This window comes from Crinia signifera, chromosome 9 (genome assembly GCF_055691185.1).
Source record: "Crinia signifera chromosome 9, ASM5569118v1, whole genome shotgun sequence".
NCBI lineage: Eukaryota > Metazoa > Chordata > Amphibia > Anura > Myobatrachidae > Crinia > Crinia signifera.
Window position 1 is genome coordinate 147,355,261 of NC_139225.1, and position 27,856 is coordinate 147,383,116.

Below are 27,856 nucleotides of genomic sequence, written 5' to 3' on the forward strand. Positions count from 1 at the left end.
ATACTCATTACCCATCAGGGTGGGGATACAATTAAAAATCGGGTCTTGGGGGGCATTTAACATGGGAATAAGCCCAAATCGGGCATGATCGCGTTGCATTGCATGCCATTATGATGGCATGCGATGCAATGTTAGAATTGTATACTCAGCCCGGGGAAAGTATAAAATCGGCTCCCATCGCATGCCATCGCATACCTTAATTAGTGGTATGCGATGGGCGCCGTGATAATACACAAGTACCCTATTCTTTTATGTACTTACCTCTGTGGTCTGGACGCTGCATCTTTTCTGGCTGTTTCTTTCTCTCTGCATGGGACTCCAAGCGGGTGATGACGTGTGACGTCAAATGTCACATGGAGGAGGCTGAGACGTAGTAAGTACTATAGCGCAGAGCGCTAGGGATGGCCATCGTTGGCTTTGCAACAGGCCATCGATGGTGTATAAGTATGCAATGGATGACCATCAATGTTTTTTCATATCGATGGTCATCCATTTGCTTTGAAAGATTGGCCTGTGGGCCAATCAAAATAGGGGGGTGGGGCTTTGCGGGGGTTGGGGGCGGAGCTATGCTCAATGTCCCGGCCCCTTAATGAAAAAATAAAAACAAAACTATTCAGTTAAGCCTGACATCGATGGTGGGAAACCATCTGGTTCTCCCCCATCGATGTCAAAACTATTCGACATCGGCCATAAACCATCAAGGAAGGTCCTGGATGGACTGATACCCGTGGCTGCATTAAAGGTTATAGATAACAAGATGCAGTTCAGCTACAGCGTCTCTTATCAGGTTGGGTCCAGGTAAATCACACCTTTAGGCCCCGCCCCCTCAGGGCCTATTGCCAATATTCATGTGAGTAACTACAGGCTGCTTTGGGGACATCCGTCTTCAGCAGGAACATAGCACAAAGCCTATACTGTAGGTTCCAATGGCTTACAGTATGCTTAGATCCTGTGACAACATGTTTTATATCATTTTGGTTGTATAACTAGGTCGCAGTTCTTTATAACATCACAGGAGAGTGAGGCGTACATTAGACAGAAAATACAGTAGATTAAAGAATTGCTCAATCACAGAGCATGAAAATAATTTATTGAAACAGACGTATTATATTTAGTGATCGCAGCGTTACAAGTCATAGAACTGAGGAATGTTGTCTCCGCTTATGATCTTCTCCGTCGTTCCATCTTTTGCGACTGTCACTAGATAGATCACTCCGCCGCTGGAGCCGTCTCTGCCCATCGCCAGGGACAGAGCTGTAAAGAAAGGCAAATAGTTCAGGAGTATCGATCCAGAAGCAATATATTTTCCCTTGCAGAAGACCTGTCACCTACACATAGAAACTTCCATTCTATGGGCTCAACCATTGTCATCCCTGAAACTCTGCCTGACTATTATTCACGAGGTCTGATTAATATTCACGAGGTCTGAGTAATATTCATGAGGTTTGAGTATTATTCACAAGGTCTGATTAATATTCATGAGGTCTGACTAATATTCATAAGGTCTAACTTATCGTTACGGTATAGATGATAGATAAAATCTATGTCAACAGTCACTAGGTCGACCACTACTGGTCGACAGTTACTCGGTTGATACCTACGATTGGTCGACATACCCTAGGTCGACACAAGCTTTTGTCAACATGTACATAATCGACATGAATTAAGTCGACATTCGTTTTTCCCATTTCTTTTGGTGACTATGCAAAACATGCACTGTTGGTAGCTTTCGAGGACTAGGGTTGGCTACCCCAGTCCTACTGCATGTCAGTGGTTTTCAGACCTGACTATCAGGACCCCACCCAGCTCACATTTTCCAGGCCACCTAGCAGGTGCACATGTGCATTCATTAGTCACTAACACATTTTAAATGATCTACAGGTGGAGCTAATTATTTGATTTTGCTTCTGTGCAGGGACCTGGAAAACATGAACTTTATGGGGTTCTTACTGTTGAGTTTGATAACCTGTCCTATGTAATGGACAAGTAGCAGCCATGTTTCTGTAGTCCGCACTGTGGACTAATATTCATGAGATCTAATATTCGTGAGGGTCTGACCAATATTCATAAGGTCTGACTAAATTACACGAGATCTAATATTCATGAGGGTCTGATTAATATTCATGAGGTCTGATAAATATTTACAAGGTCTGACAATTATTCATGAGGTCTAACTAATATTCATGAGATCTAATTTTTATGAGGTCTAACTAATATTCATGAGATCTAATTTTCATGAGGTCTGACTAATATTCGCAAGATCTAATATTCATGAGGGTCTGACTAATATTCATGAGGTCTGATTAATATCCATTAAGTACTAGTTCAGCCCAGAAACTGCCCACCTCCAATGTAAGAACAGGGGGGTTAGAGTAATGGCAGCTTGTTACTATAATGGATAATCACCTCTATATACTGATCCTATGCACAATCTATACTGTACATTCTTCCTGTGCGCAGTCTCCCATCCTCTTACCATGGACGGCAAATCTCTCACACTGCTCCTTGGACATCCCGGGCTTGAAAACAGAATCCACGTAACCATATATATATGAACTACCAGATCCTCCAATAGCAAAAGGCTGACGTGTTATCATCCCGCCCAGCGTCCCATAGACCTGTAACAGAAACAGAGATGTGTGCACGCCATGTTTTCTACATTACACTGTAATCCAGTGTTTTTCGACCACTGTGCCTTGAGCTGTTCTCAAGTGTGCCCCCAGATCTAGAGATGCCCAAGCCAGCTTACAGCCACCACCAGTTCCACTGTTTTTTACTGGTCTCTTTTCATGTAACGGGCCAATGTATTTTATATTTGTTACCTATGGGGACCAGTGTGATTGTTTTTTGTGTGGGGACCAATAGTTTTTTTTCCAGTGGGAGCCAATGTGTTTAGCCCTGTGGGGTCTCATGGTGTGCCTTGGCAATTTTAAAATCTTATTTAGTGGGCCGCAAGGTAGAAAGGTTGAAAATCACTGCTGTAATGATTTATTATTACCGGTATATTAACCCCTTCACGACATTTGACGTATATATACGTCATGGCCGGGAAGTACTTCCCGACCGTTGACGTATATATACGTCATGGCTTAAAACTGTCACTGCGTCTAGAGACGCAGTGACAGAGGGACGATGTCTGCTGTCCCTGACAGCAGACATGTCCGTGCATGCCCAGGGGGGGCGGCGATGCCGCCCCCCCGTCGGCGATCGCTGTGATTGGCTGTTCATTGTGAACAGCCATTCACAGCGTTTTCTGTGTCACCGGCGAATAACGTTCGCCGGTGACACGGGATCGGAGGTGATTGGTGCTGTAAAGTACAGCACCAATCACCGCGGGGTGTAAGGGTGACACTGGTGTCACCCCACCTCACCCCTCCCGCCCCCAAAGGCCGTGATTGGTTCGTCGGACCGACGGACCAATCACAGCCATGGAGGGGGGTTTAAACTAACGGTGACTGCACTGCAGACGCCATTCCGGTCTGGAATAGCGTGCAGTGCGGTCACCGTGCCCAGCTGCCGCCTATACTGACCAGAACCCATCCAAAATACTTACCTGATCATTGATATTGCTTATGCTTGTGACATCTTGTGACATCCTGTGACATCTTGTGCTGCTGCGATTTATTAGATAGAGAGAGAGTTAGAGAGAGAGAGATAGAGAGAGATAGAGAGAGATAGAGAGGCCTAGTGCTATATTTTGTGCTGCTGCAGTGTGATAGAGCTATAGATAGAGAGATAGAGAGAGATAGAGAGAGATAGAGAGAGAGAGATAGAGAGAGAGATAGTGACAGATTGTGCTATATATTTTTTATATAACTGAAAGAGATAGAGAGAGATAGAGAGAGATAGAGAGGCCTAGTGCTATATTTTGTGCTGCTGCAGTGTGATAGAGCTATAGATAGATAGAGAGAGATAGAGAGAGAGAGATAGAGAGATAGTGACAGATTGTGCTATATATTTTTTATATAACTGACTGCTGCCCCCCCTTTTGTGCTGATCAGTATAAATTAACTGATCAGCAACTTTTTGGGGGGCGCAGGTTTTTTTTTATATATAGATATACCTGTCAGTGCTGCTGCTGCAGTGTCATAGAGTGATAGATAGTGAGAGATAGAGAGATAGAGAGAGATAGTGACAGAGAGTGATAGAGAGTGCTAAATTTTGTGTCTGCTGCCCCCGCCTTTTGTGCTGATCACTATATCTGAGGTGATCAGCAACTTTTTGGGGGTACAGAGGTTTTTTCTTTTATATATACCTGTCAGTACCACCAAAGGTTGTGCACCTGCTGCCCCTCACTGGTAATCAGTGTCGCATCACTGATCACCTTTTTTTATTTTTTGTGAGTGCTGTGGGGTCTTTTTTACATTTTTTTTTTTACACACACTGTGATTTTGTGTGTGTCCTGTGGCCACTGTGCGCTGATCAGTGACGTACATCACTGATCAGCTTTTTCGGCACAGGGTTGATCTATTTTTTTTTTTTTTTTGGATCAAATTCCTGTTGCCTTTGAGCGCTGTTCAGTGACGGACGTTACTGACCAACATCTGTGCTCAATTTTTGGCGCAGGACCTTTTTTTTTTTTTAACCCCTTCCATTTTTTTTTTTTTAACCCCTTCCATTTTTTTTTTTTAACCCCTTCCATTTTTTTTTTTTTTTAACCCTTCCATTTTTTTTTTTTTGTATTTATTTTTTTCTGCACTACATACACACTACACACTACATACCCCCCAGGTTGAAATAAAGTTTGTACCCCCCCCTACACTATACACGTGTTGAAACATTTCACTACCAGTAACACAAAAATATAAATGGCATCCCAAATGTCATCCCAAATGTCGTCCCAGTCATCCAGGAGAATGTATTCGGTGGAGGAGGCATATGCCATGCTTGCCTCTGACTCTGACACAGCCAGTGAGGCAAGCGGGGAATTTGAAGGATTTGTCTTAAGCTCCTCTTCCTCCTCTGATGATGAGGGACCCCCTCAAAGACGCCCCCGTAGAGCAGCTGAGACCCCCCCCCAATAATTGATCTCGTATGGACCCCACCACCAGACAATTTTGAGCCCCAGGTTCCTGAGTTTTTGGCCATCCCAGGAATCCAATTTGATTCAACAGGTCTCAGAGAAATTGACTTTTTCAAATTATTTTTCTCTGATGATTTTATAAATTTAATGGTGGACCAAACTAATTTATATGCCCAGCAGTTTATTGCTCAAAACCCCACGTCATCATTTGCTAGGTGGACCCCTGTAGATGCAGTAGAGATGATGACGTTTTGGGGTCTGGTGTTACATATGGGCATAGTAAAAAAGCCACAAATTAGGCAATATTGGAGTACAGATGTTCTGTACAGCACCCCATTTCACCGTATGGCCATGCCCCGGGCTCGTTTTGAGGCAATCCATAAATTTATACATTACACCGATAATGCACAGTGCCCACCCAGAGATGATCCCACCTTTGACAGGCTATTCAAAGTCAGGCCGGTCATTGATCATTTCAGTGCCAAATTTGCAGAGCTATACATCCCTGATAAATGTATTAGTATCGACGAGTCCCTTATACATTTTAAAGGAAGGGTTAAATTCCGCCAGTACCTTCCCAGTAAGAGGGCAAGGTATGGCATAAAAATGTATAAGCTGTGTGAAAGCACCACAGGGTACACCCACAAGTTTAGGGTATATGAAGGGAAGGATTCAAGAATTGAACCGCCAGAATGCCCCCCCTCCCTCATAGGTGTTAGTGGAAAAATTGTCTGGGATTTAGTGCACCCCTTCCTGGATAAAGGTTATCACCTCTATGTGGATAACTTTTACACTAGCATCCCCCTGTTTAAGGCCCTTGGTTCAAGAGGTACAGCAGCTTGCGGTACTGTGGGCAAGAACCAAAGAGGCCTCCCCAAAACGCACATTGCCCAAGTACTAAGAAGGGGTGAAAGCAGGGGAATATGCACCGAAAATATGTTGTTGGTCAAATATAAGGACAAGAGGGATGTCCTTATACTGACAACAATTCATGGAGACAGTACCACCTCCATCCCTGTACGAGGTACCAGTACCCACACCTCAAAACCAAATTGTATCCTAGATTACAATAAGTACATGGGCGGAGTGGATCTTTCAGATCAGGTACTGAAGCCGTACAGTGCCCTGCGGAAAACAAATATCTGGTACAAGAAGCTGGCCGTGTATATCATCCAGATGGCACTGTATAACGCTTACGTGCTATTCCGTTCTACCGGCCAGAGGGGGACATTTATGCACTTTCAAGAGGAAGTCATAAAGGGCCTAGTATTTGGGAACCAGCAGGCAGAGGGCCCCAGTACTTCTAGTACTGGCCCCCGTATTGTACCAGGGCAGCATTTTCCCAACGAAATCCCCTCCACTGCAAGAAAGGGCAGGACACAAAAAAGGTGCAAAGTTTGCTATAAAAAGGGAATAAGAAAGGAAACTATTTTCCACTGTGAAACTTGCCCCGACAAACCCGGCCTATGTATGAAGGAGTGTTTCAAAATATACCACACATCTATGGATTATTAGGTTCATCATTTCACCGTGCTTCGGGGGTCTTGCTAATGCCATATAGCACCCACCATTCATTCCACCAGAATCTGAGCTACAAAATCCAAAAATCACTCCTTCCCTTCTGAGTCCTGCCATGCACCCAACTGGTATTTTTTGGTCACATGTGAGGCATTGCCGTACTCGGGAGAAATTGGGGCACAGACTTTGGGGTGCTTTGTCTCCTTCATTCCTTGTGAAAATGAAAAATTTTGAGCCAGAACTGCATTTTTGTGTAAAAAAAAATGTAATTTTTCATTTTCACAGCCCAGTTGTACCACAATTGGTGAAACCCCTGGGGGTTTGAAATGTACACTATACCCCTAGATGAATTCCCTGAGGGGTGTACTTTGCAAAATGGGGTGACTTGTGGGGGGGTTCCACTGTATTGGTAATGCAACATAGCACCCACCATTCATTCCACCAAAATCTGTGCTCCAAAATCCAAAAATCACTCCTTCCCTTCTGAGTCCTGCCATGCGCCCAACTGGTATTTTTTGGTCACATGTGAGGCATTGCCGTACTCGGGAGAAATTGGGGCACAGACTTTGGGGTGCTTTGTCTCCTTCATTCCTTGTGAAAATGAAAAATTTTGAGCCAGAACTGCATTTTTGTGTAAAAAAAATGTAATTTTTCATTTTCACAGCCCAGTTGTACCACAATTGGTGAAACCCCTGGGGGTTTGAAATGTACACTATACCCCTAGATGAATTCCCTGAGGGTTGTACTTTGCAAAATGGGGTGACTTGTGGGGGGGTTCCACTGTATTGGTAATGCAACATACAGGGCTGCCAAGAGAAATCCTGGGCCCCGGTACAAAAATTTCCCGGGGCCCCCACGGAGGGCGCTCCATGCACAATCTGCCGGCACTGGCTCCCCCATGCCACCGTCGGTCTGCGGCGGGAGTTTACTGAGTTTCAGTTATTGCATTGCCACTGTCGCTAAATTTCTTTAAAATGTAGGATACAGAATGAAAGAGCCAGAAATAGGGACAGTGCACTTAAAAAATTTGGTACTTGTTTCCTAGCACGGCCACAATCGTGAGTAATCGTGTCCCTTACTTAAGGGACACGATTACCCACGATGGACCCGATTTCTTTTGAAATCAGGTCCATTTTGCCGGCTAGGATAAAATATCGGGGGCATCGCGTCGGTCGGGACCATTAACATTGGTCCCGACGCGACCGACGCGATGCCCCCGATATTTCCATAGACTTCAATGTTAAAAAATATTTTAACATTGAAATCTTGTCGGGAAAGGTAAAATATCGGGGGCATCGCGTCGGTCGGGACCATTAACATTGGTCCCGACGCGATGCGACGCGATGCCCCCGATTTTTGCATAGGATTCAATGTTAAAAATTTTTTTAACATTGAAATGGTGTAAAAATGTCAAAAAATGTGAAATGGGTCCATATGACCCATTTCACATTATAGATGTCCCCGTCGTCGCCCCACGATAGACGCCAACCCGAAGCGTGGCGAGAGCAGCGAGCCCGCGAGGGGCGGCGGTACGCGTCCTCCGACCTTTTCATGCCCTACTATTCACTAGGGCGTGGAGTGAGAATAGAATAGTGTGGCGAGCGCAGCAAGCCACCGAGCCCGAAGCGTGGCGAGCGCAGCGAGCCCCGCGAGGGGACGCGGATACCTTCACAGTTATACGCGTCCCCTTGCGGGCTTCACAGGTGTTCGTGGCGACGCGGACACCTGTGAAGCCCGCGAAGGGACGCGTTTACCTGTGAAGGTATCCGCGTCCCCTCGCGGGGCTCGCTGCGCTCGCCACGCTTCGGGCTCGGTGGCTCAGTAGCGCACGCAGGGGGGGTTTCTGAGTACCCAGAAACCCCCCCAGGAGTCTAAGGACCCTAGGCTGAAAGCTGAGGGCCCCCTCTTTCCATGGGTATAAAAATTTTAAAAATCGGCCCTTGGGAACCGGAGATATCTGACTTCAAAGCAGTGGTCCCCATCCAAGCCTATTAATTGCTCTTCCCAGTCAGATATTTCAGGTTCTGTCTGACTTAGAGTTTTTTTGAGGATATATTCCAAAAGCTGGGACTCTTCCCCTTTGAGGGACACTAGCAGCTTGTCTCTACTTTTCCCAGAACCAGAGATATCAGCCTTCCAGCTGCTGGTTACTGCTTCAGCTCCACACACCTGGTATGTAGTTTTATATACTCGTTGGCAGATTGCTCTGCCTCCTGAACTCTGATCCCCTAGTCCCTAATACCATTTGGTAGGTGGGATTCTCTAGTTTTTAATTCCATTAAAATCTAAGAAATCTATTTCTGGGAACTGGAGATATCTGCAGTCAAGCAAGCTGTCCTCCCACCAGAAAATTATGAATAATAAGCCCACTCCACTATACACCCCTCCTCTGCATATTAAACATCCTCTACCACCCTGGAAGTTATGTATCAGGGCCCCTTCATTCAGCCCAATGCCCCCTTCTCCCACCCCATCTCCCACCATCTGTGCAGTAAAGGGGTAATTAGTAGAAATTACTGATCCAGGCCCTACATGCTGAGCAGTTGATATAATACCCCCTACCACCCGGGGCAAAGCTTCCCCCTCCCCTACCACTGGAGGTTCGGTATGTGCCCCAATACATTGCTATGCCCAGGGGTCTACACTGCTGTTGATGCCCCTGTATGTGTATATATATATGTGTATATATATATATATGTATATATATTTTTTTTATTATTTTTATTATTATTTATATACATTTGGTCTATCTATAATACTTTAACTGACCCGGCATATACTGGGTCACCTAAGTGTCCATCTCCGTGCTTTGCTCCGCCCCTCTGGAAACCCCCTTCTGAAAATCCTGCGTTTGCCACTGCGGTGGCTCGCTGCGCTCGCCACACTATTCTATTCTCACTCCACGCCCTAGTGGATAGTAGGGCATGAAAAGGTCGGAGGACGCGTACCGCCGCCCCTCGCGGGCTCGCTGCGCTCGCCACGCTTCGGGTATGCGTCTATCGTGGGCTGCTGTTTACGCGCTTCAATTTGGGGGGGTTGGGAATTTTTTTCATTGAATACAATGTAAAATTGGGTCCCAGGGACCCAATTTACATTGGATTCAATGAAAAAAATCGGGTCAAAAATCGGTCGGTCGCGTCGATCGCATCGCATGCGACCAAATCGCATGCGATGCGATCGACCCGATTTTTTTCAGCACGACCACCCCGATCTTAATCGGTGTGGCCGTGCTAGGAAACAAGTACCAAAAATTTCACCGTAATGCCTATTACACATGTCAGACACCCATTACAGAATATACCACATGCCATAATGGCCATTACTCGTTATGCCACACACTGTAATACCCAGTACACATTATGCCACACACTGAAATAACTGTCACATATTTTACCACACGCCATAATTCCCATTACATGTTATTCCACACGCTGTAATGCCCATTACTTATTATGATACACATTGTAATGCCTATTACATATAATACCACACGCCATAATTACATATTATGCCACATACAATAAGTTCCGCTTAACTACATGCTCATTGCTATGGGTTTCATGCTTGATGCTAGGGGTTATCATGCTCTGCCAGGAGTTATCATGCTCATTGCCATGGGTTTACATGCTCTGTCAGGAGTTACATGCTCTGCCAGGAGTTAACATGCTCATTGCCATGAGGTTAACATGCTAGTTGCCATGGAGTTACATACTCTGTTCATAGGCGAATCTAGAAATCGAAATGTAATCTTTCCCAGTGTCCAGCAATGGCTTTTATTAAAAAAAGGCTGTAATCTTTCTCGGTGCCCTGCCCAGTGCCCAGCAATGGCTTTTTTTTTTTTTTTTAAATGCTGTAATCTTTCTCAGTGCCCTGCCCAGTGCCCTACAGGGCCTGTAGGGCACTGGGCAGGGCACTGGGAAAGATTACAGCCTTTTTTTTTTTTTTATAAAAGCCATTGCTGGGCACGGCCCCTGCCCAGTGCCAGGCCAGCTCAGCAATGGCTTTTATTTAAAAAAACGCTGTAATCTTTCCCAGTGCCCTGCCCATTGGCCAGCAATGGCTTTTAAAAAAAAAAAACTGTAATCTTTCCCAGTGCCCTACAGGGCCTGTAGGGCACTGAGAAAGATTACAGCATTTAAAAAAAAAAAAAAAAGCCATTGCTGGGCACTGGGCAGGGCACCGAGAAAGATTACAGCCTTTTTTTAATAAAAGCCATTGCTGGGCACTGGGAAAGATTACATTTCGATTTCTAGATCGGGCTGGCACTGGGCAGGGTGCTGGTCAAGAATATAAAGCAATTGCAAAGCCAGGCACTGTCTGCAACAGTGAGTCTGTTTCTCACTGCTGCACTTACCAGCACTGTGTGTCACCAGAGGCAGGAGCTGAGCCGGGGAGCAGTATTATTGTTGTGCGCTGGGCTGCTGCGCCACACAAACACCCGTGTGCGCGCTAGCCCAGCAGCAGCAGACGCAGGAGGAGGGAGCCGGACGGAGGACGGAGGAGGAGGAGGAAGCCGGGGCGGGAGACGGCACCGCCCGACATCAGCGAGAGTGTCACTGCAGACTAGAGCTCCGCAGCGGCGGACTGAATGCTGCTGCCGCCGCTGCAGCTCCCGAAGTCAGACGAACGTGAGTAAGGACCCTGCCACCAGGTCCTTCATACCCAGCACCTGGCCGCTCCCGCCGCCGCCGATACACAGCTGCTCACAGACCCGGCGCCTTGCACACCTGCCGACCAATTAAACAAAAAAAAAAAAGTGTGTGTGTGTCTGGACCCGGGCCCCCCTGACAGGCCCGGGCCCCGGTAAAATGTACCCGCCCCCCTCCCCTCTCGGCGGCCCTGGCAACATAGCACCCACCATTCATTCCACCAAAATCTGTGCTGCAAAATCCAAAAAACACTCCTTCCCTTCTGAGTCCTGCCATGCGCCCAACTGGTATTTTTTGGTCACATGTGAGGCATTGCCGTACTCGGGAGAAATTGGGGCACAGATTTTGGGGTGCTTTTTCTCCTTCATACCTTTTGAAAATGAAAAATTTTGAGCCAGAACTGCATTTTTGTGTAAAAAAATGTAATTTTTCATTTTCACTGCCCACTTGTATCAAAATTGGTGAAACCCCTGGGGGTTTGAAATGTACACTATACCCCTAGATGAATTCCCTGAGGGGTGTACTTTGCAAAATGGGGTGACTTGTGGGGGGGTTCCACTGTATTGGTGCTTGGGGGGTCTTGCTAATGCGACATAGCACCCACCAAAATTCCACCAGAATCTGAGCTGCAAAATCCAAAAATCACTCCTTCCCTTCTGAGTCCTGCCATGCACCCAACTGGTATTTTTTGGTCACATGTGAGGCATTGCCGTACTCGGGAGAAATTGGGGCACAGATTTTGGGGTGCTTTTTCTCCTTCATACCTTCTGAAAATGAAAAATTTTGAGCCAGAACTGCATTTTTGTGTAAAAAAATGTAATTTTTCATTTTCACTGCCCACTTGTATCAAAATTGGTGAAACCCCTGGGGGTTTGAAATGTACACTATACCCCTAGATGAATTCCCTGAGGGGTGTACATTGCAAAATGGGGTGACTTGTGGGGGGGTTCCACTGTATTGGTGCTTGGGGGGTCTTGCTAATGCGACATAGCACCCACCAAAATTCCACCAGAATCTGAGCTGCAAAATCCAAAAATCACTCCTTCCCTTCTGAGTCCTGCCATGCACCCAACTGGTATTTTTTGGTCACATGTGAGGCATTGCCGTACTCGGGAGAAATTGGGGCACAGATTTTGGGGTGCTTTTTCTCCTTCATACCTTCTGAAAATGAAAAATTTTGAGCCAGAACTGCATTTTTGTGTAAAAAAATGTAATTTTTCATTTTCACTGCCCACTTGTATCAAAATTGGTGAAACCCCTGGGGGTTTGAAATGTACACTATACCCCTAGATGAATTCCCTGAGGGGTGTACTTTGCAAAATGGGGTGACTTGTGGGGGGGTTCCACTGTATTGGTGCTTGGGGGGTCTTGCTAATGCGACATAGCACCCACCAAAATTCCACCAGAATCTGAGCTGCAAAATCCAAAAATCACTCCTTCCCTTCTGAGTCCTGCCATGCACCCAACTGGTATTTTTTGGTCACATGTGAGGCATTGCCGTACTCGGGAGAAATTGGGGCACAGATTTTGGGGTGCTTTTTCTCCTTCATACCTTCTGAAAATGAAAAATTTTGAGCCAGAACTGCATTTTTGTGTAAAAAAATTTAATTTTTCATTTTCACTGCCCACTTGTATCAAAATTGGTGAAACCCCTGGGGGTTTGAAATGTACACTATACCCCTAGATGAATTCCCTGAGGGGTGTACTTTGCAAAATGGGGTGACTTGTGGGGGGGTTCCACTGTATTGGTGCTTGGGGGGTCTTGCTAATGCGACATAGCACCCACCAAAATTCCACCAGAATCTGAGCTGCAAAATCCAAAAATCACTCCTTCCCTTCTGAGTCCTGCCATGCACCCAACTGGTATTTTTTGGTCACATGTGAGGCATTGCCGTACTCGGGAGAAATTGGGGCACAGATTTTGGGGTGCTTTTTCTCCTTCATACCTTCTGAAAATGAAAAATTTTGAGCCAGAACTGCATTTTTGTGTAAAAAAATGTAATTTTTCATTTTCACTGCCCACTTGTATCAAAATTGGTGAAACCCCTGGGGGTTTGAAATGTACACTATACCCCTAGATGAATTCCCTGAGGGGTGTACTTTGCAAAATGGGGTGACTTGTGGGGGGGTTCCACTGTATTGGTGCTTGGGGGGTCTTGCTAATGCGACATAGCACCCACCAAAATTCCACCAGAATCTGAGCTGCAAAATCCAAAAATCACTCCTTCCCTTCTGAGTCCTGCCATGCACCCAACTGGTATTTTTTGGTCACATGTGAGGCATTGCCGTACTCGGGAGAAATTGGGGCACAGATTTTGGGGTGCTTTTTCTCCTTCATACCTTCTGAAAATGAAAAATTTTGAGCCAGAACTGCATTTTTGTGTAAAAAAATGTAATTTTTCATTTTCACTGCCCACTTGTATCAAAATTGGTGAAACCCCTGGGGGTTTGAAATGTACACTATACCCCTAGATGAATTCCCTGAGGGGTGTAGTTTGCAAAATGGGGTGACTTGTGGGGGGGTTCCACTGTATTGGTGCTTGGGGGGTCTTGCTAATGCGACATAGCACCCACCAAAATTCCACCAGAATCTGAGCTGCAAAATCCAAAAATCACTCCTTCCCTTCTGAGTCCTGCCATGCGCCCAACTGGTATTTTTTGGTCACATGTGAGGCATTGCCATACTCGGGAGAAATTGGGGCACAGACTTTGGGGTGCTTTGTCTCCTTCATTCCTTGTGAAAATGAAAAATCTTGAGCCAGAAGTGCATGTTTGTGTAAAAAAATGTAATTTTTCATTTTCACAGCCCAGTTGTACCAAAATTGGTGAAACCCCTGGGGGTTTGAAATGTACACTATACCCCTAGATGAATTCCCTGAGGGGTGTACTTTGCTAAATGGGTGACTTGTGGGGGGGTTCCACTGTATTGGTGCAACATAGCACCCACCATTCATTCCACCAAAATCTGTGCTGCAAAATCCCAAAAACACTCCTTCCCTTCTGAGTCCTGCCATGCACCCAACTGGTATTTTTTGGTCACATGTGAGGCATTGCCGTACTCTGGAGAAATTGGGGCACAGATTTTGGGGTGCTTTTTCTCCTTCATACCTTGTGAAAATGAAAAATTTTGAGCCAGAACTGCATGTTTGTGTAAAAAAATGTAATTTTCCATTTTCACATCCCAGTTGTACCAAAATTGGTGAAACCCCTGGGGGTTTGAAATGTACACTATACCCCTAGATGAATTCCCTGAGGGGTGTAGATTGCAAAATGGGGTGACTTGTGGGGGAGGTTCCTAACTTTTAGCACTTATGGTGCCTAGAAACCTACATGGTGCCTAAAAAAAAATCTCATAAAAAGGAGGCTCCAAAATCAAGTAGGTGCTCCTTCTATTATGAAGCCTGTGGTTTGGTCAACGTGCACACTAGGGCCACATATAGGATATTTTTTAAAACAAAAGAATTGGGGGAATCAATTTTTAGTCACATTTCTCTAGTAAAATCTACTGTATTCGTTAGAAAAATGTATTAAAATTGAAACTCTGCAAAAAAAAAGAAATTTTGAAATTTCACCTACACTTTGTTTTAATTCCTGTGAAACACCTAAAGGGTTAACAAACTTCCAAAATGCTGTTTTGAATACTGTGAGGGGTGCAGTTTTTGAAATGGCATCATTTATGGGGGTGTCTCACATACAAGTCCCTCAAAGTCACATCAGAACTGAACTGATCCCTAAAAAAATCAGTGTTTGAAATTTTCTTGAAAATTTGAGAATTTGCTATTCATATTGTAAGCCTCCTAGTGTCCAAGAAAATTAAAAGGAAGTTGAAATAATGATGGAAACATAAAGTAGACATATGGTCTATGTTAGTTATTAACTATTTTGAGTGGTATGATTATTTGTCTCACAAGCAGAAAATTTAACATTTTGCAAATTGCTAAATATTCCATTTTTTCACGATATTTTGGTATTTTTCACAAAAAAACACAGACTGTATCGACCCAAATTTACCACTAACTTGAAGTACAATATGTCACGAGAAAACAATCTCAAAATCACTGGGATAAGTAAAAGCAAAAAAAAGTTATCCCCACTTAAGTGAGACATGTCAGATTTGAAAAAAAGGGCTCTGTCATGAAGGCACAAACTGGCTCTGTCATGAAGGGGTTAACCATTTCACAGATGTTAGGCCATAGTTATATATATATATATATATATATATTGTATTTAAAGAAAATGTATTAGTTATATTAAGTTGAAGGTTTTGCCTTATTTTACTAACCAGTTGGTATAGGTATTGCATTAGTAGTGCTTGTTTTGTTTGCAATGGGCGGAGTAGGCTAGGCCACCGCCGTTAGTATTTGATTGGCTGCACCAGGTGCAATCACATAAACTCTGTAGTCTCCATTACTTTCCATTGTTCCACCTGTTTCCCTTGTATTCATAGCGTTGTCCACCCTGTGCCCTCAGTACTGCAGCCACAGCAGTTCCCACCTGAAGTCACTCACCTGTCCTCCGTTCTTCCGATCCCACCCCGCCACAATGAGGTGGGCCACCATCTCCTCCTTGTACTTGTAGCTGATCCCCTTCACCAAGTTTGCAGCAGCCAAGACTAAAGGAGGAGCCTCCATTTCTACACTGTGGGGGGAGAAGCAGGGTGCAGTCAGTCTACAGCAGGCAATGGCCAAACTGTGGCCCTCCAGCTGTTGTGAAACTACACATCCCAGCATGCTTTGACATAGTTTTAGCATTCCCTAATAGCAAAACTGTGGCAAGGCATGATGGGAATTGTAGCTTCACAACAGCTGGAGGACCATGGTTTGGCCATGGCTGGTCTACAGCAAATATGGGGCAGGACTCGTCGCACATCTTCCACAGGGGCTTTCCCTCCATGCTGTGTGCCCCCTTAATCTACAAACATGTACATCACCCCCCATGCAATTGTTGTTTGCTCAATGTAGCAGTAAGCTAATACTGTGGATGAGGACCTCTAGTGCTCACATTGCTTCCATGGGTACCAATTACCCGGGCACCACAAGCTGTTACCATGGGAAACTACAGAGGGGTCATAGCATAGGAGACTCCCACGCCTGTTACTCTAGCAGCAGTGGAGCGGGGGTGAGCTGCTTCACCCATGGGTTTATTTGTCGTATTAAATCACTTTTACTCATTTTATCAGACAACCACTTTAGCCCTGCCCCCTCATCGGAGATCGGCCAATCCGGTTATTTAAACGGCATGGTCAGGGGTGATATAGCCGGGAACAGGGGGGGGGGGGGGGGCGGGGAGCGGGGGTCCACCAAAAACTAGAAGTGTTGCCCCCCTTTCCAGGAGGCCGGGAGGGGGACCCAATTTTCGGGACCCTCCCGGCCATTCCGGGAGGGTAGGCAACCCTGATGTATATTTATATAACACTGAGGAGAACAGAAGGAAAGAGCTTCCTGGGACAGAGCAAAGATATTCAGATAAACATTGATTAATATATCTTTGGTATACAGGGGCAGATTGGCCCGTGAGGACGAATGGTGGATTCTAATTGGCCGGTCCAATCGTCCCCTCAGGGGTGGACCATTACCCAAAAACCAGCTGCCTGCCGTGATAGAAGCTCAGCTCCGAATGAGCAGCGGTAACTGAAAGCAATGAGCACCAACATGGCCGTTAGAGGAGCTGATGTGGATGTGCAGCCACCCATAAGCCTTTGCAGATCTAGGCTCGTCAGACATCACTAGTGGCCCCGCCTCTGCCTCTAGCCCTGTGTAACACTCTGTGGCAGTGGCATCTAAAAGTGGGTCAAGATGCATTGCAGAGTCTGTAGACCCTGAAAGTGGGCATCTAAGGCCTGGCATATTCAGACGAGCGGATGTACCCCGGGGAAGGGCTTTGTAGTGACATTAGCATTAAGTCATAGTTGCCTACCCTACTTCATTCTACAGGAGACTCCCTGAAATAACAGCAATCTCCCTCTCTCCCTCTTTAGTCTAGTAATCTCCCTCATGTCACCTAGCCCACATTACACTGTTACATTTTTTGGGAAAAAAGGAATGAGAGACAGATACATTTACTGTGAATCATCTGCACCATTTCCCAGCACTTTACCAAGTATAGTAGCTCTTAGTAACTGCTTTGGGGCTCATCTACATTTGGATATGTCATTATAAAAGATTCCTCTCAGATGTAGCAGTACACACTCACGCTTCTAGGTGCCATGTTCACAATCTCTTTTCACAATCTCTCCATATATGGAACTAGACACGCCCTTTGGGTGGAGCATGGCACGCCCCCTCAATGGGGCACTGTAGAAAATTCTACTACAAACTATAATCTCCCTGAAAAAAGTTTTCAAATGTAGACAAGTATGTATTAAGTTGTAAACCCAACTGCAGCAAAAGATGCAAATAATACTGTTGAAGGATGTATGAAGTGGGGGTATCCTGCCACCTGGACAGAATCCATCTCTTCATCACACCCATCCTCCATTAGAGCTGCTTCTAGAAAAGCCCTAGGCTGGTACACATATAATATTTGGGGACATTTCATGCCAAGATTTTTCCCCATTTTGTGGTTGGTGACACTGCACTAGGTGGCGCTGTTGTCTCTCCTATTGCTTCAGAATAGACTCATCAACTGATTTATACTGAATCACACACATAACGCTCACTTCCTGCTTATTCCACCGGCCAGAGACTCACCTGTGCACCTCCATATGGTAATGCACCATGTCCGCCACAGCCTGGCAGTCAGCTGCTGATCCTGACAGAGCGCAGTAGATCTTCTCATGGACTGGGGCCAATTTATTAAACACTCTATTTACCACAGCTTGTCTGTAGGGGAGAAAGATGCACAGGCATCAGACAGCTACAGAGACACCTGAGACGGCATCAGAGACACCTGAGACGGCATCAGAGACACCTGAGACGGCATCAGAGACACCTGAGACCGCATCAGAGCCACCTGAGACGGCATCAGAGCCAGGACATGTCAGAGACAAAGGAGCCCATTTATCAAAAATCCTATCTGCATTGTAATCTGGGGGTGATATTTGTGCCCAAAATAGCAATATGCGACAATCCTGCGTGTACTGAAGTCTGCGCAGTGGACATGGGACTCCTGCGCACATTCCATCTGCCGACCACATTATGGGTGAAATGTAATAGGGTGCGATTTTTGGTAAAAAAACATCTGAATTTGCACTTTTTTTCCACAAAAATTGCACATGTATTATGTATTATTCAACTCGCAAATGTAATAGGGCGCGATTTTTAGTAAACGTTACCAAAAATCTCAAAACAAATAGTTCAGGCTGGTGAATTTGACAGAACCATGCACAAATCAGTGAGATCTGTGCATGGTTCTGTCCAGAAAAATGTGTAAAAGTAAGATTAAACATAATGAGCATAACCAGCTCCGGGCTCATTGATCTAGTCCTGGTTTCAAAAATAAAGGAGACAAAGTGTGTAGGGGTCCCCTGTATTTAAGAAACCAGCACCAGGCTCTTACTTCCTAGTTCCAAAAATATGGGGGACAAAACAACTGGGAGTCCCCCATATTTTAGAACCAGGGCCGCCGGCAGGAGGGTGCCGTGGGTACAGCTGTCCCGGCCCCGGCCTTTGAAGGGGCCCACAGTGGCATGACACCCCCCCCCCCCCCACAATGCATCCCCCACCCGGCGCCCCCCCAGCCAGGCACGCACAATACACAGTGCAGCCTGCAGAGCGCCGAGCCTAGGATACAGGGGGGCACTGCGCTCTGCAGGCTGCACTGTGCAGTGAGTGCTCTGAATCCCGACCGTGACGGAGGGAGAAGATGCTGTGCCGCCGCTGCTGGAGGTAGATGTTGAGCCGCCGCTGCTGGTACGTAATAGTAATTGGGGGTAGGGGGGGTGCCGGCACACGCGCGGGGGGGGGGGGTGTCGCTGGGGGCCCGGGCTGAAGGTCCCTAGTGGTGGCCCTGTTTGGAACCAGCCCCGGGCTCCAACAGCCAGTGGCGTCATGCCACAGCTGGTTACACACAAGGAGAGATAGCACAGATACACCTGAGACAGCACCAGAGACACCTGGTTACGCACAAGGAGAGACAGCACAGATACACCTGAGACAGCACCAGAGACACCTGGTTACGCACAAGGAGAGACAGCACAGATACACCTGAGACAGCACCAGAGACACCTGGTTACGCACAAGGAGAGACAGCACAGATACACCTGAGACAGCACCAGAGACACCTGGTTACGCACAAGGAGAGACAGCACAGATACACCTGAGACAGCACCAGAGACACCTGGTTACACACAAGGAGAGACAGCACAGATGCACCAGAGACACCAGGTTACACACAAGGAGAGACAGCACAGATGCACCAGAGACACCAGGTTACACACAAGGAGAGACAGCACAGATGCACCTGAGACAGCACCAGAGACACCTGGTTACGCACAAGGAGAGACAGCACAGATGCACCTGAGACAGCACCAGAGACACCTGGTTACGCACAAGGAGAGACAGCACAGATGCACCTGAGACAGCACCAGAGACACCTGGTTACGCACAAGGAGAGACAGCACAGATACACCTGAGACAGCACCAGAGACACCTGGTTACACACAAGGAGAGACAGCACAGATGCACCAGAGACACCAGGTTACACACAAGGAGAGATAGCACAGATGCACCTAAGACAGCACCAGAGACACCTGGTCACACACAAGGAGAGACAGCACAGATAAACCTGAGACAGCACCAGAGACAACTGACTACACACAAGGAGAGACAGCACAGATACACCTGAGACAGCACCAGAGACACCTGACTACACACAAGGAGAGACAGCACAGATACACCTGAGACAGCACCAGAGACACCTGGTTACACACGAGATAGCACAGATACACCTACGACAGCACCAGAGACACCTGACTACACACAAGGAGAGATAGCACAGATACACCTGAGACAGCACCAGATACACCTGGTTACATACAAGGAGAGACAGCACAGATACACCTGAGACAGCACCAGATACACCTGGTTACACAAAAGGAGAGACAGCACAGATACACCTGAGACAGCACCAGAGACACCTGGTCACACACAAGGAGAGACAGCACAGATACACCTGAGACAGCACCAGAGACACCTGGTTACACACAAGGAGAGACAGCACAGATGCACCATAGACACCAGGTTACACACAAGGAGAGACAGCACAGATCCACCTGAGACAGCACCAGAGACACCTGGTTACACACGAGATAGCACAGATACACCTGCGACAGCCAGAGCCGAATTTCCCATTAGGCACGTGAGGCACGTGCCTAGGGGCGGCACATGTTTGTGGGCGGCACTCCGATGCTTGTGATAGTACTGTCAGCCTGAAATGTACCAGTAACTGCAAATTATCTACTGCACTGTACCATATTCCATTTTGAATAGAGTATAAATGGATAAACTGTCCTACTTAGTAAATATACATACAGAATAACAAATAAAAAAAGTCACAGTAATACAATTAGGGGGGGGCGGCATTATTGTTGTGCCTAGGGGCGCCCTCACCCATAAATCCACCCCTGGCGACAGCACCAGAGACACCTGACTACACACAAGGAGAGATAGCACAGATACACCTGAGACAGCACCAGAGACACCTGGTTACACACGAGATAGCACAGATACACCTGAGACAGCACCAGAGACACCTGACTACACACAAGGAGAGATAGCACAGATACACCTGCGACAGCACCAGAGACAACTGACTACACACAAGGAGAGACAGCACAGATACACCTGAGACCGCACCAGAGACACCTGGTTACACACGAGATAGCACAGATACACCTGTGACAGCACCAGAGACACCTGACTACACACAAGGAGAGATAGCACAGATACACCTGAGACAGCACCAGAGATACCTGACTACACCCAAGGAGAGACAGCACAGATACACCTGGTTACACACGAGATAGCACAGATACACCTGAGACAGCACCAGAGACACCTGACTATACACAAGGAGAGATAGCACAGATACACCTGCGACAGCACCAGAGACACCTGACTACACACAAGGAGAGACAGCAGAAGAGAAGAGGAAGGAGAACAACTCACCCAGCTGACACTCTGGAGTCCGAACCAACGATCACCCCACCATCAAACTCCACTGCAATGATTGTGGTCTGAGGAGAGACACATAGTGACAGCCAGTAATGTAACTGTAGGATTACACTGTTTACTGTGTGACACAATGTTGGTGTGATGCTACTAATACCAGTACATTAAAACATTTCTATTCAAAATATAACCTGTGGTGGAACATATAGTTGTTGTTATTATTATCCTATATTTATATGGTGCCACAAGGGATCCGCAACGCCCAATTACAGAGCACATAAACACATAACAGGAAACATTTTGACACTTTCACACCGCACTTGTAAAACGGTATATTGACTTTTTTTTTTTTTCACATTTCAACACGTTTAAAGCTGCAGTGGGAAAGCGCCAGAGTTGATTTACCGGTTAAAGATAACCGGTATTTCAAAACGTTTAAAAAGCAGAGTCCTACACGTTTCAGAGCCGTTTTTTATGCAGTGAGAATGGCTCTGAAACAGTATTTAGCAAAAACAACAGATTACAGACCTGTGATAGGCTGTCCCCTGCATTCTGCCTTGAAACATGTTGAGAGGATTAAAACGAGTTGACTGATGTGAATGGTATTTAAATGGTATTTAAAACGGTAATCTAGTGCAATGTGAAGGCTCAGACCCGTTTTAAATACCGTTTTTTAAAACATTTAGGCAGTGTGAAAGTGGTAATATTTACAGGTGTATACAACAGAGGACAAGTACAGGGCACATAGCTGCATCAGCAGAGGACACTGACATAAGTATCGGGGCAGAACACGGTGACTTACAGTTATATACAATAGAGGACAAGTACAGGGTATATAACCACAGCTGCATCAGCAGAGGACACTGACATAAGTATCAGGGGGCAGAACACAGTGACTTACAGTTATATACAATAGAGGACAAGTACAGGGTATATAACCACAGCTGCATCAGCAGAGGACACTGACATAAGTATCAGGGGGCAGAACACAGTGACTTACAGTTATATACAATAGAGGACAAGTACAGGGTATATAACCATAGCTGCATCAGCAGAGGACACTGACATAAGTATCAGGGGGCAGAACACAGTGACTTACAGTTATATACAATAGAGGACAAGTACAGGGTATATAACCATAGCTGCATCAGCAGAGGACACTGACATAAGTATCAGGGGGCAGAACACAGTGACTTACAGTTATATACAATAGAGGACAAGTACAGGGCATATAACCATAGCTGCATCAGCAGAGGACACTGACATAAGTATCAGGGGGCAGAACACAGTGACTTACAGTTATATACAATAGAGGACAAGTACAGGGTATATATCCACAGAGGACACTGACATAAGTATCAGGATGAAAGAAAACTGCAGGATTTGGGACCATCGAAGATGGTTTAAGTGAGAGAAGGAAAAGCACATTAGGAGAGAGGGCCCTGCTCGTGAGAACTTACATTCTAAAGGGGAGGGGCTGACAGACAGGGGTTATACAGATGGTGTAGGCTAGAGTTTATATATCATGATGATTCATACAATGCGTGGAATCTTACAGTAATGTACTCTGTGTAGTTACAGTACCGTATGATGTATATAGACACAATATATATATATATATATATACACAGTACTGTATAGAGATATTCTATAGTCATTCATTATTTGATACTGTTTTTCTGCCCCCCCCCCCCCCCCCCCCCTGCACACCCTGTCACTCTCTCCTCTGCCTCCTTTATCTCATACAGTGCCCCTGCTGCATGCTGAATGTCCCTTGTTACACATGGGCTATTGTACTGTATAGACAGCTGCACTGTACGGTGCTGCAGGATAACATATAACGGTAACAGTCCTCCCCCTGAATTGCCCCCATTCCCCCTCTTACTGTGTCACCATACTGCACCATCCCTCACCCCCAGCACTACATCCTTTCTCTCTCTTCCCCTTACCTGCATATGCTACACCCCACACCTGTCCAGGTAACCCCTCTGCTAGCTGCCCAAAGTCTCTTACCCCAGTGGACACCTCACAGGAAGAGTTATACGGGCCCCCTACGCCAGGCATCTTGTTCCTTGTCTCTCGGCAGAGCTAAATAAAAGTGAAAGTAAAAGGTTCAGCTTCATGACTGAGTGTAGCTGTAGCTATGCCAAGTGTGTAACCCTTTCCTGTACAGAGACCTGGCCACTGAATGTGCGCACACAGATAGCGACCCCTGCTGCCAATGATATTGGCCGGTAGTGGGTCGCTGGCATCAGCAAGTGTATACCCAGCCTGGCAGGGCCGGTGCTAGGGCAGGGTTGCCGACCCTCCCGGAATTACCGGGAGGATCCCGAAAATCGGGTCCTCCTCCCGGCCCCCCGGAAAGGTGGGCAACCCTCCCGGATTCCGGGGGCACCCACGCCCCCCCCCCCCCCGATTGCGGCGTCTTCCCCATACTTTTGGATTGAAATCCGTCAATCCGCGGGTCTCAGAGGGGGCGGAGCTAAAATCGCGTCATTTTAGCCACGCCCCCTCCACGGAGATCCGTGAATTGGGGGGTTTTGCCATCCTGGGGGCGGGGCTTAATGATGTAAAGCTCAAGCCCCGCCCCCCGAACTGCAGCTGAAAGTCTCCTCTCCAGGCTTCTCCCGGAGAGGAGACATAAAAAGTCGGCAACCCGGTGTCCGGCGCCCTCCTGCAAACCATACATTTTGCGCCCTTTCACATTGCCATTGCAACAAGCTGCAGCCCGATTGTAGGAGCGTATGCAACATACGATCCTATGGAGGATCTCGGGTGCATGTACATGTACTGTACATTTTGCATACACCATCTCAGTGCTGTGTCCGCAAAATGTTGCATGCACTAAAGGTGCCCACACACACTGCGAGAATCACATACGTTATGGGCTAGATCGCATCGCACAGCATGCATGCAATGTGTGTGCGATGCGATCCGAAAGCATTGCAGTGTGTATGGCCACCTTTAGGCACATAACCCAGCCCATTATTTAATAAGTGTCTAAATTAATATAAAAAAATCTACAATTATTAAAAAATTTGTTATAAACATGTATAATAAAAGACTCACTGTTCTTTTGCTGTTTAACTCTTGTGCAGTCCCTCCTCTTCTATCTGCGTAGGCAGGACGCTGAGGAGGAAGCCATTACACCCCTCTCGTGACTGAGGGGGAAAGGAGGGGAGAGAAGGAGGAGATGTAAGAAGAGGGGAGGAGATAGAGGGGGCGGAGTGTTGAGGACTGGCAGTGGCACAGGCACAGCACTGAGCACACTGAGAAGAGGGAAGGAAGGGGAGGCGGCGCTGCTGCCTGTTCATCATTTGATTGACAGCTGACAGGCGCAGGGAGCAATGGGTAGGGGGCAGATCCGGACATGACATGTCAACCAGGCATTCACAGACAGCGCTACATGCCTCAGCGCAAGTGTCTGTGAGGAAGAGGGGGCAGGTCACAGGAGGAGGACAGTGTGCGCGCAGTGCAGGGAGCTGCTCAGCCTCTCCATACTGCCACCCACTGTCAGACAGGTGCTGCGGGTGGCGTGCAGGAGGCAGTGACAGTGAGGGCTGAGGCAGCTTCAGCAGAGCAGGGAGGGAGACAGCGCCTTTTCAGCATTGCGCCTCCCTGCTTTGCAGGAGCTGCTGAGTGGGTAGCGCCAGCCCTGCAGCCTGGAGAAGAGATGCTCTGCAGCATTTCCGCAGGTGGGGGCGGAGCTTGATGTCATTAAGATCTGCACCCATTTCAGTAAATGCCGCAATTTGCGACGATTCTGGGAGGGGGCGTGTCTAAAATGTATGGAATTTGTGCCAACACCACTAGGTCGACAGGCAACAAGGTCGACATGAGTTTAGGTCATACTTGTCTACTTTCAATTTCACCTCTCCGGGAGAAGCCCGGAGAGGCAACACGTCAGGGGGGCGGGAGCAAGGCTGACATCACTTGGCCCTGCCCCCCCCATATGGGAAACCTCAGTGATTCGCGGGCTGCGGAGAGGGGCGGGGCTTAAATGACGTGAAATTACACAATCGCGTCATTTTAGCCCCGCCCCCTCTCCGCGGACCCGCAATTTCAGGTAATTAAACTAGCGGGCAAGGGGGGAGCGGCGGCAACTACCAGAATGCGGGAGACTTGCCCACCTTCCTGGGGGGCCGGGAGAAGGACCCGATTTCCAGGAGAACAAATCAGTGTGCCGAGCGCAGCGTGGCACCGTGCCCGAAGCATGGCGAGCGAAGCGAGCGATGCGAGGGGATGCGGTGCACTTCAAACTGTGTCCATGTCGACTGTGTCGACATCTGGGTAAAAAAAACCATGTTGACATTTTGACTGTTGGCCTTGCCCTTGTCAATCTTATGCTTGTGTTGACCTAATGTCCTGTAGACTTAGACCCATGTCGACCTAGACACATGTTGACCTTAACCCATGTCGACCTAGACCCATGTCGACCTTGCTGCCTGTCGACCTAGTGGTGTTGACCTAGTTGTTGTAGACCTAACAACCCACACCCAACACAGTAATCTCTGTCTAACTATCTCTAGGGATATAACAGGTTCTATCTGTCTGTACTTCACTCTGACAGTCCCAGGTTTGTCAGAATGGTCCCAGAATTGTTGTCCTTGGTCCCTATTTTTCAATATTGACCATCCTTGCTATGACAGGAGAGGTTAGTCTGCCATCACATTTTTCCTTCTTAAGGCGCCCACACACGGTGCGTTTTCACCGTGCGATGCGATGCTCGCTCCCACGGGCACCCCATCGCACAGTACAAACAGTACAATCGCACCGTGTATGGGCACCTTTACAGTAACAGAGAAATGCGTCCGAGGTCTGTTTTGCAGCAGAATTCATCACAAAGACGTCTGGAGAAAGTTGAACTGTATCTGGATGGGACCAATTCAACCTGCGCTGCAAATCCATCGCTACAGGGAGCCCCGTTTTCATCTTCCTGGAATTGGTAACAAACTAACATACAGTAGCCAATCATTAACCTTCTTACTGCAAGGGTCTGTGCCCTGTCTGCAAACTGCTTTAAGTGCATATATTGCGTTTGCCATCCACCTTGCTGGATGCAGAGCCCCTGGGAGCCGGAAACAAGTCGTTTTCAGACCAACCTCCTAGGTACAGGAGTGAAAGTTGTAATAACTAGTGTTGACTTATAGTCCATGGCGACCCAATGCATATTGACCAATAGCTGTTGACTGACTGATGACTTAATGCATGTTGACCAATAGCGGTTGACTGACTGATGACCCAATGCAGGTTGACCAATAGCTGTTGACTGACTGATGACTTAATGCATGTTGACCAATAGCGGTTGACTGACTGATGACCCAATGCAGGTTGACCAATAGCTGTTGACTGACTGATGACCCAATGCATGTTGACCAATAGCGGTTGTCTGATTGATGACTTAATGCATATTGACCAATAGCGGTTGACTGACTGATGACCCAATGCAGGTTGACCAATAGCGGTTGACTGACTGATGACCCAATGCATGTTGACCAATAGCGGTTGTCTGACTGATGACCCAATGCAGGTTGACCAATAGCTGTTGACTGACTGATGACCCAATGCATGTTGACCAATAGCGGTTGTCTGATTGATGACTTAATGCATGTTGACCAATAGCGGTTGACTGACTGATGACCCAATGCATGTTGACCAATAGCGGTTGTCTGACTGATGACCCAATGCAGGTTGACCAATAGCTGTTGACTGACTGATGACCCAATGCAGGTTGACCAATAGCTGTTGACTGACTGATGACCCAATGCATGTTGACCAATAGCGGTTGACTGACTGATGACCCAATGCAGGTTGACCAATAGCTGTTGACTGACTGATGACCCAATGCAGGTTGACCAATAGCTGTTGACTGACTGATGACCCAATGCATGTTGACCAATAGCTGTTGACTGACTGATGACTTAATGCATGTTGACCAATAGCGGTTGACTGACTGATGACCCAATGCAGGTTGACCAATAGCTGTTGACTGACTGATGACTTAATGCATGTTGACCAATAGCGGTTGACTGACTGATGACCCAATGCATGTTGACCAATAGCGGTTGTCTGACTGATGACCCAATGCAGGTTGACCAATAGCTGTTGACTGACTGATGACCCAATGCATGTTGACCAATAGCGGTTGTCTGATTGATGACTTAATGCATATTGACCAATAGCGGTTGACTGACTGATGACCCAATGCAGGTTGACCAATAGCGGTTGACTGACTGATGACCCAATGCATGTTGACCAATAGCGGTTGTCTGACTGATGACCCAATGCAGGTTGACCAATAGCTGTTGACTGACTGATGACCCAATGCATGTTGACCAATAGCGGTTGTCTGATTGATGACTTAATGCATGTTGACCAATAGCGGTTGACTGACTGATGACCCAATGCATGTTGACCAATAGCGGTTGTCTGACTGATGACCCAATGCAGGTTGACCAATAGCTGTTGACTGACTGATGACCCAATGCATGTTGACCAATAGCGGTTGTCTGATTGATGACTTAATGCATGTTGACCAATAGCGGTTGACTGACTGA

The 27,856-nt window shown here is 46.8% G+C and overlaps 1 protein-coding gene across 1 annotated transcript; it reads right to left on the minus strand.

The window, feature by feature from the left end:
• Positions 1-1,052: 1,052 nt before the first annotated feature.
• Positions 1,053-23,408, minus strand: PSMB9 (proteasome 20S subunit beta 9). The gene is made up of 6 exons (XM_083160660.1): positions 23,313-23,408; positions 21,297-21,364; positions 17,880-18,011; positions 15,699-15,828; positions 2,477-2,618; positions 1,053-1,254 (listed from the first exon to the last, which is right to left on the minus strand). The coding sequence occupies exons 1-6, from the start codon at positions 23,361-23,363 to the stop codon at positions 1,127-1,129; spliced, it is 651 nt and encodes a 216-aa protein (XP_083016786.1). The 5' UTR covers positions 23,364-23,408; the 3' UTR covers positions 1,053-1,126.
• Positions 23,409-27,856: the final 4,448 nt, after the last annotated feature.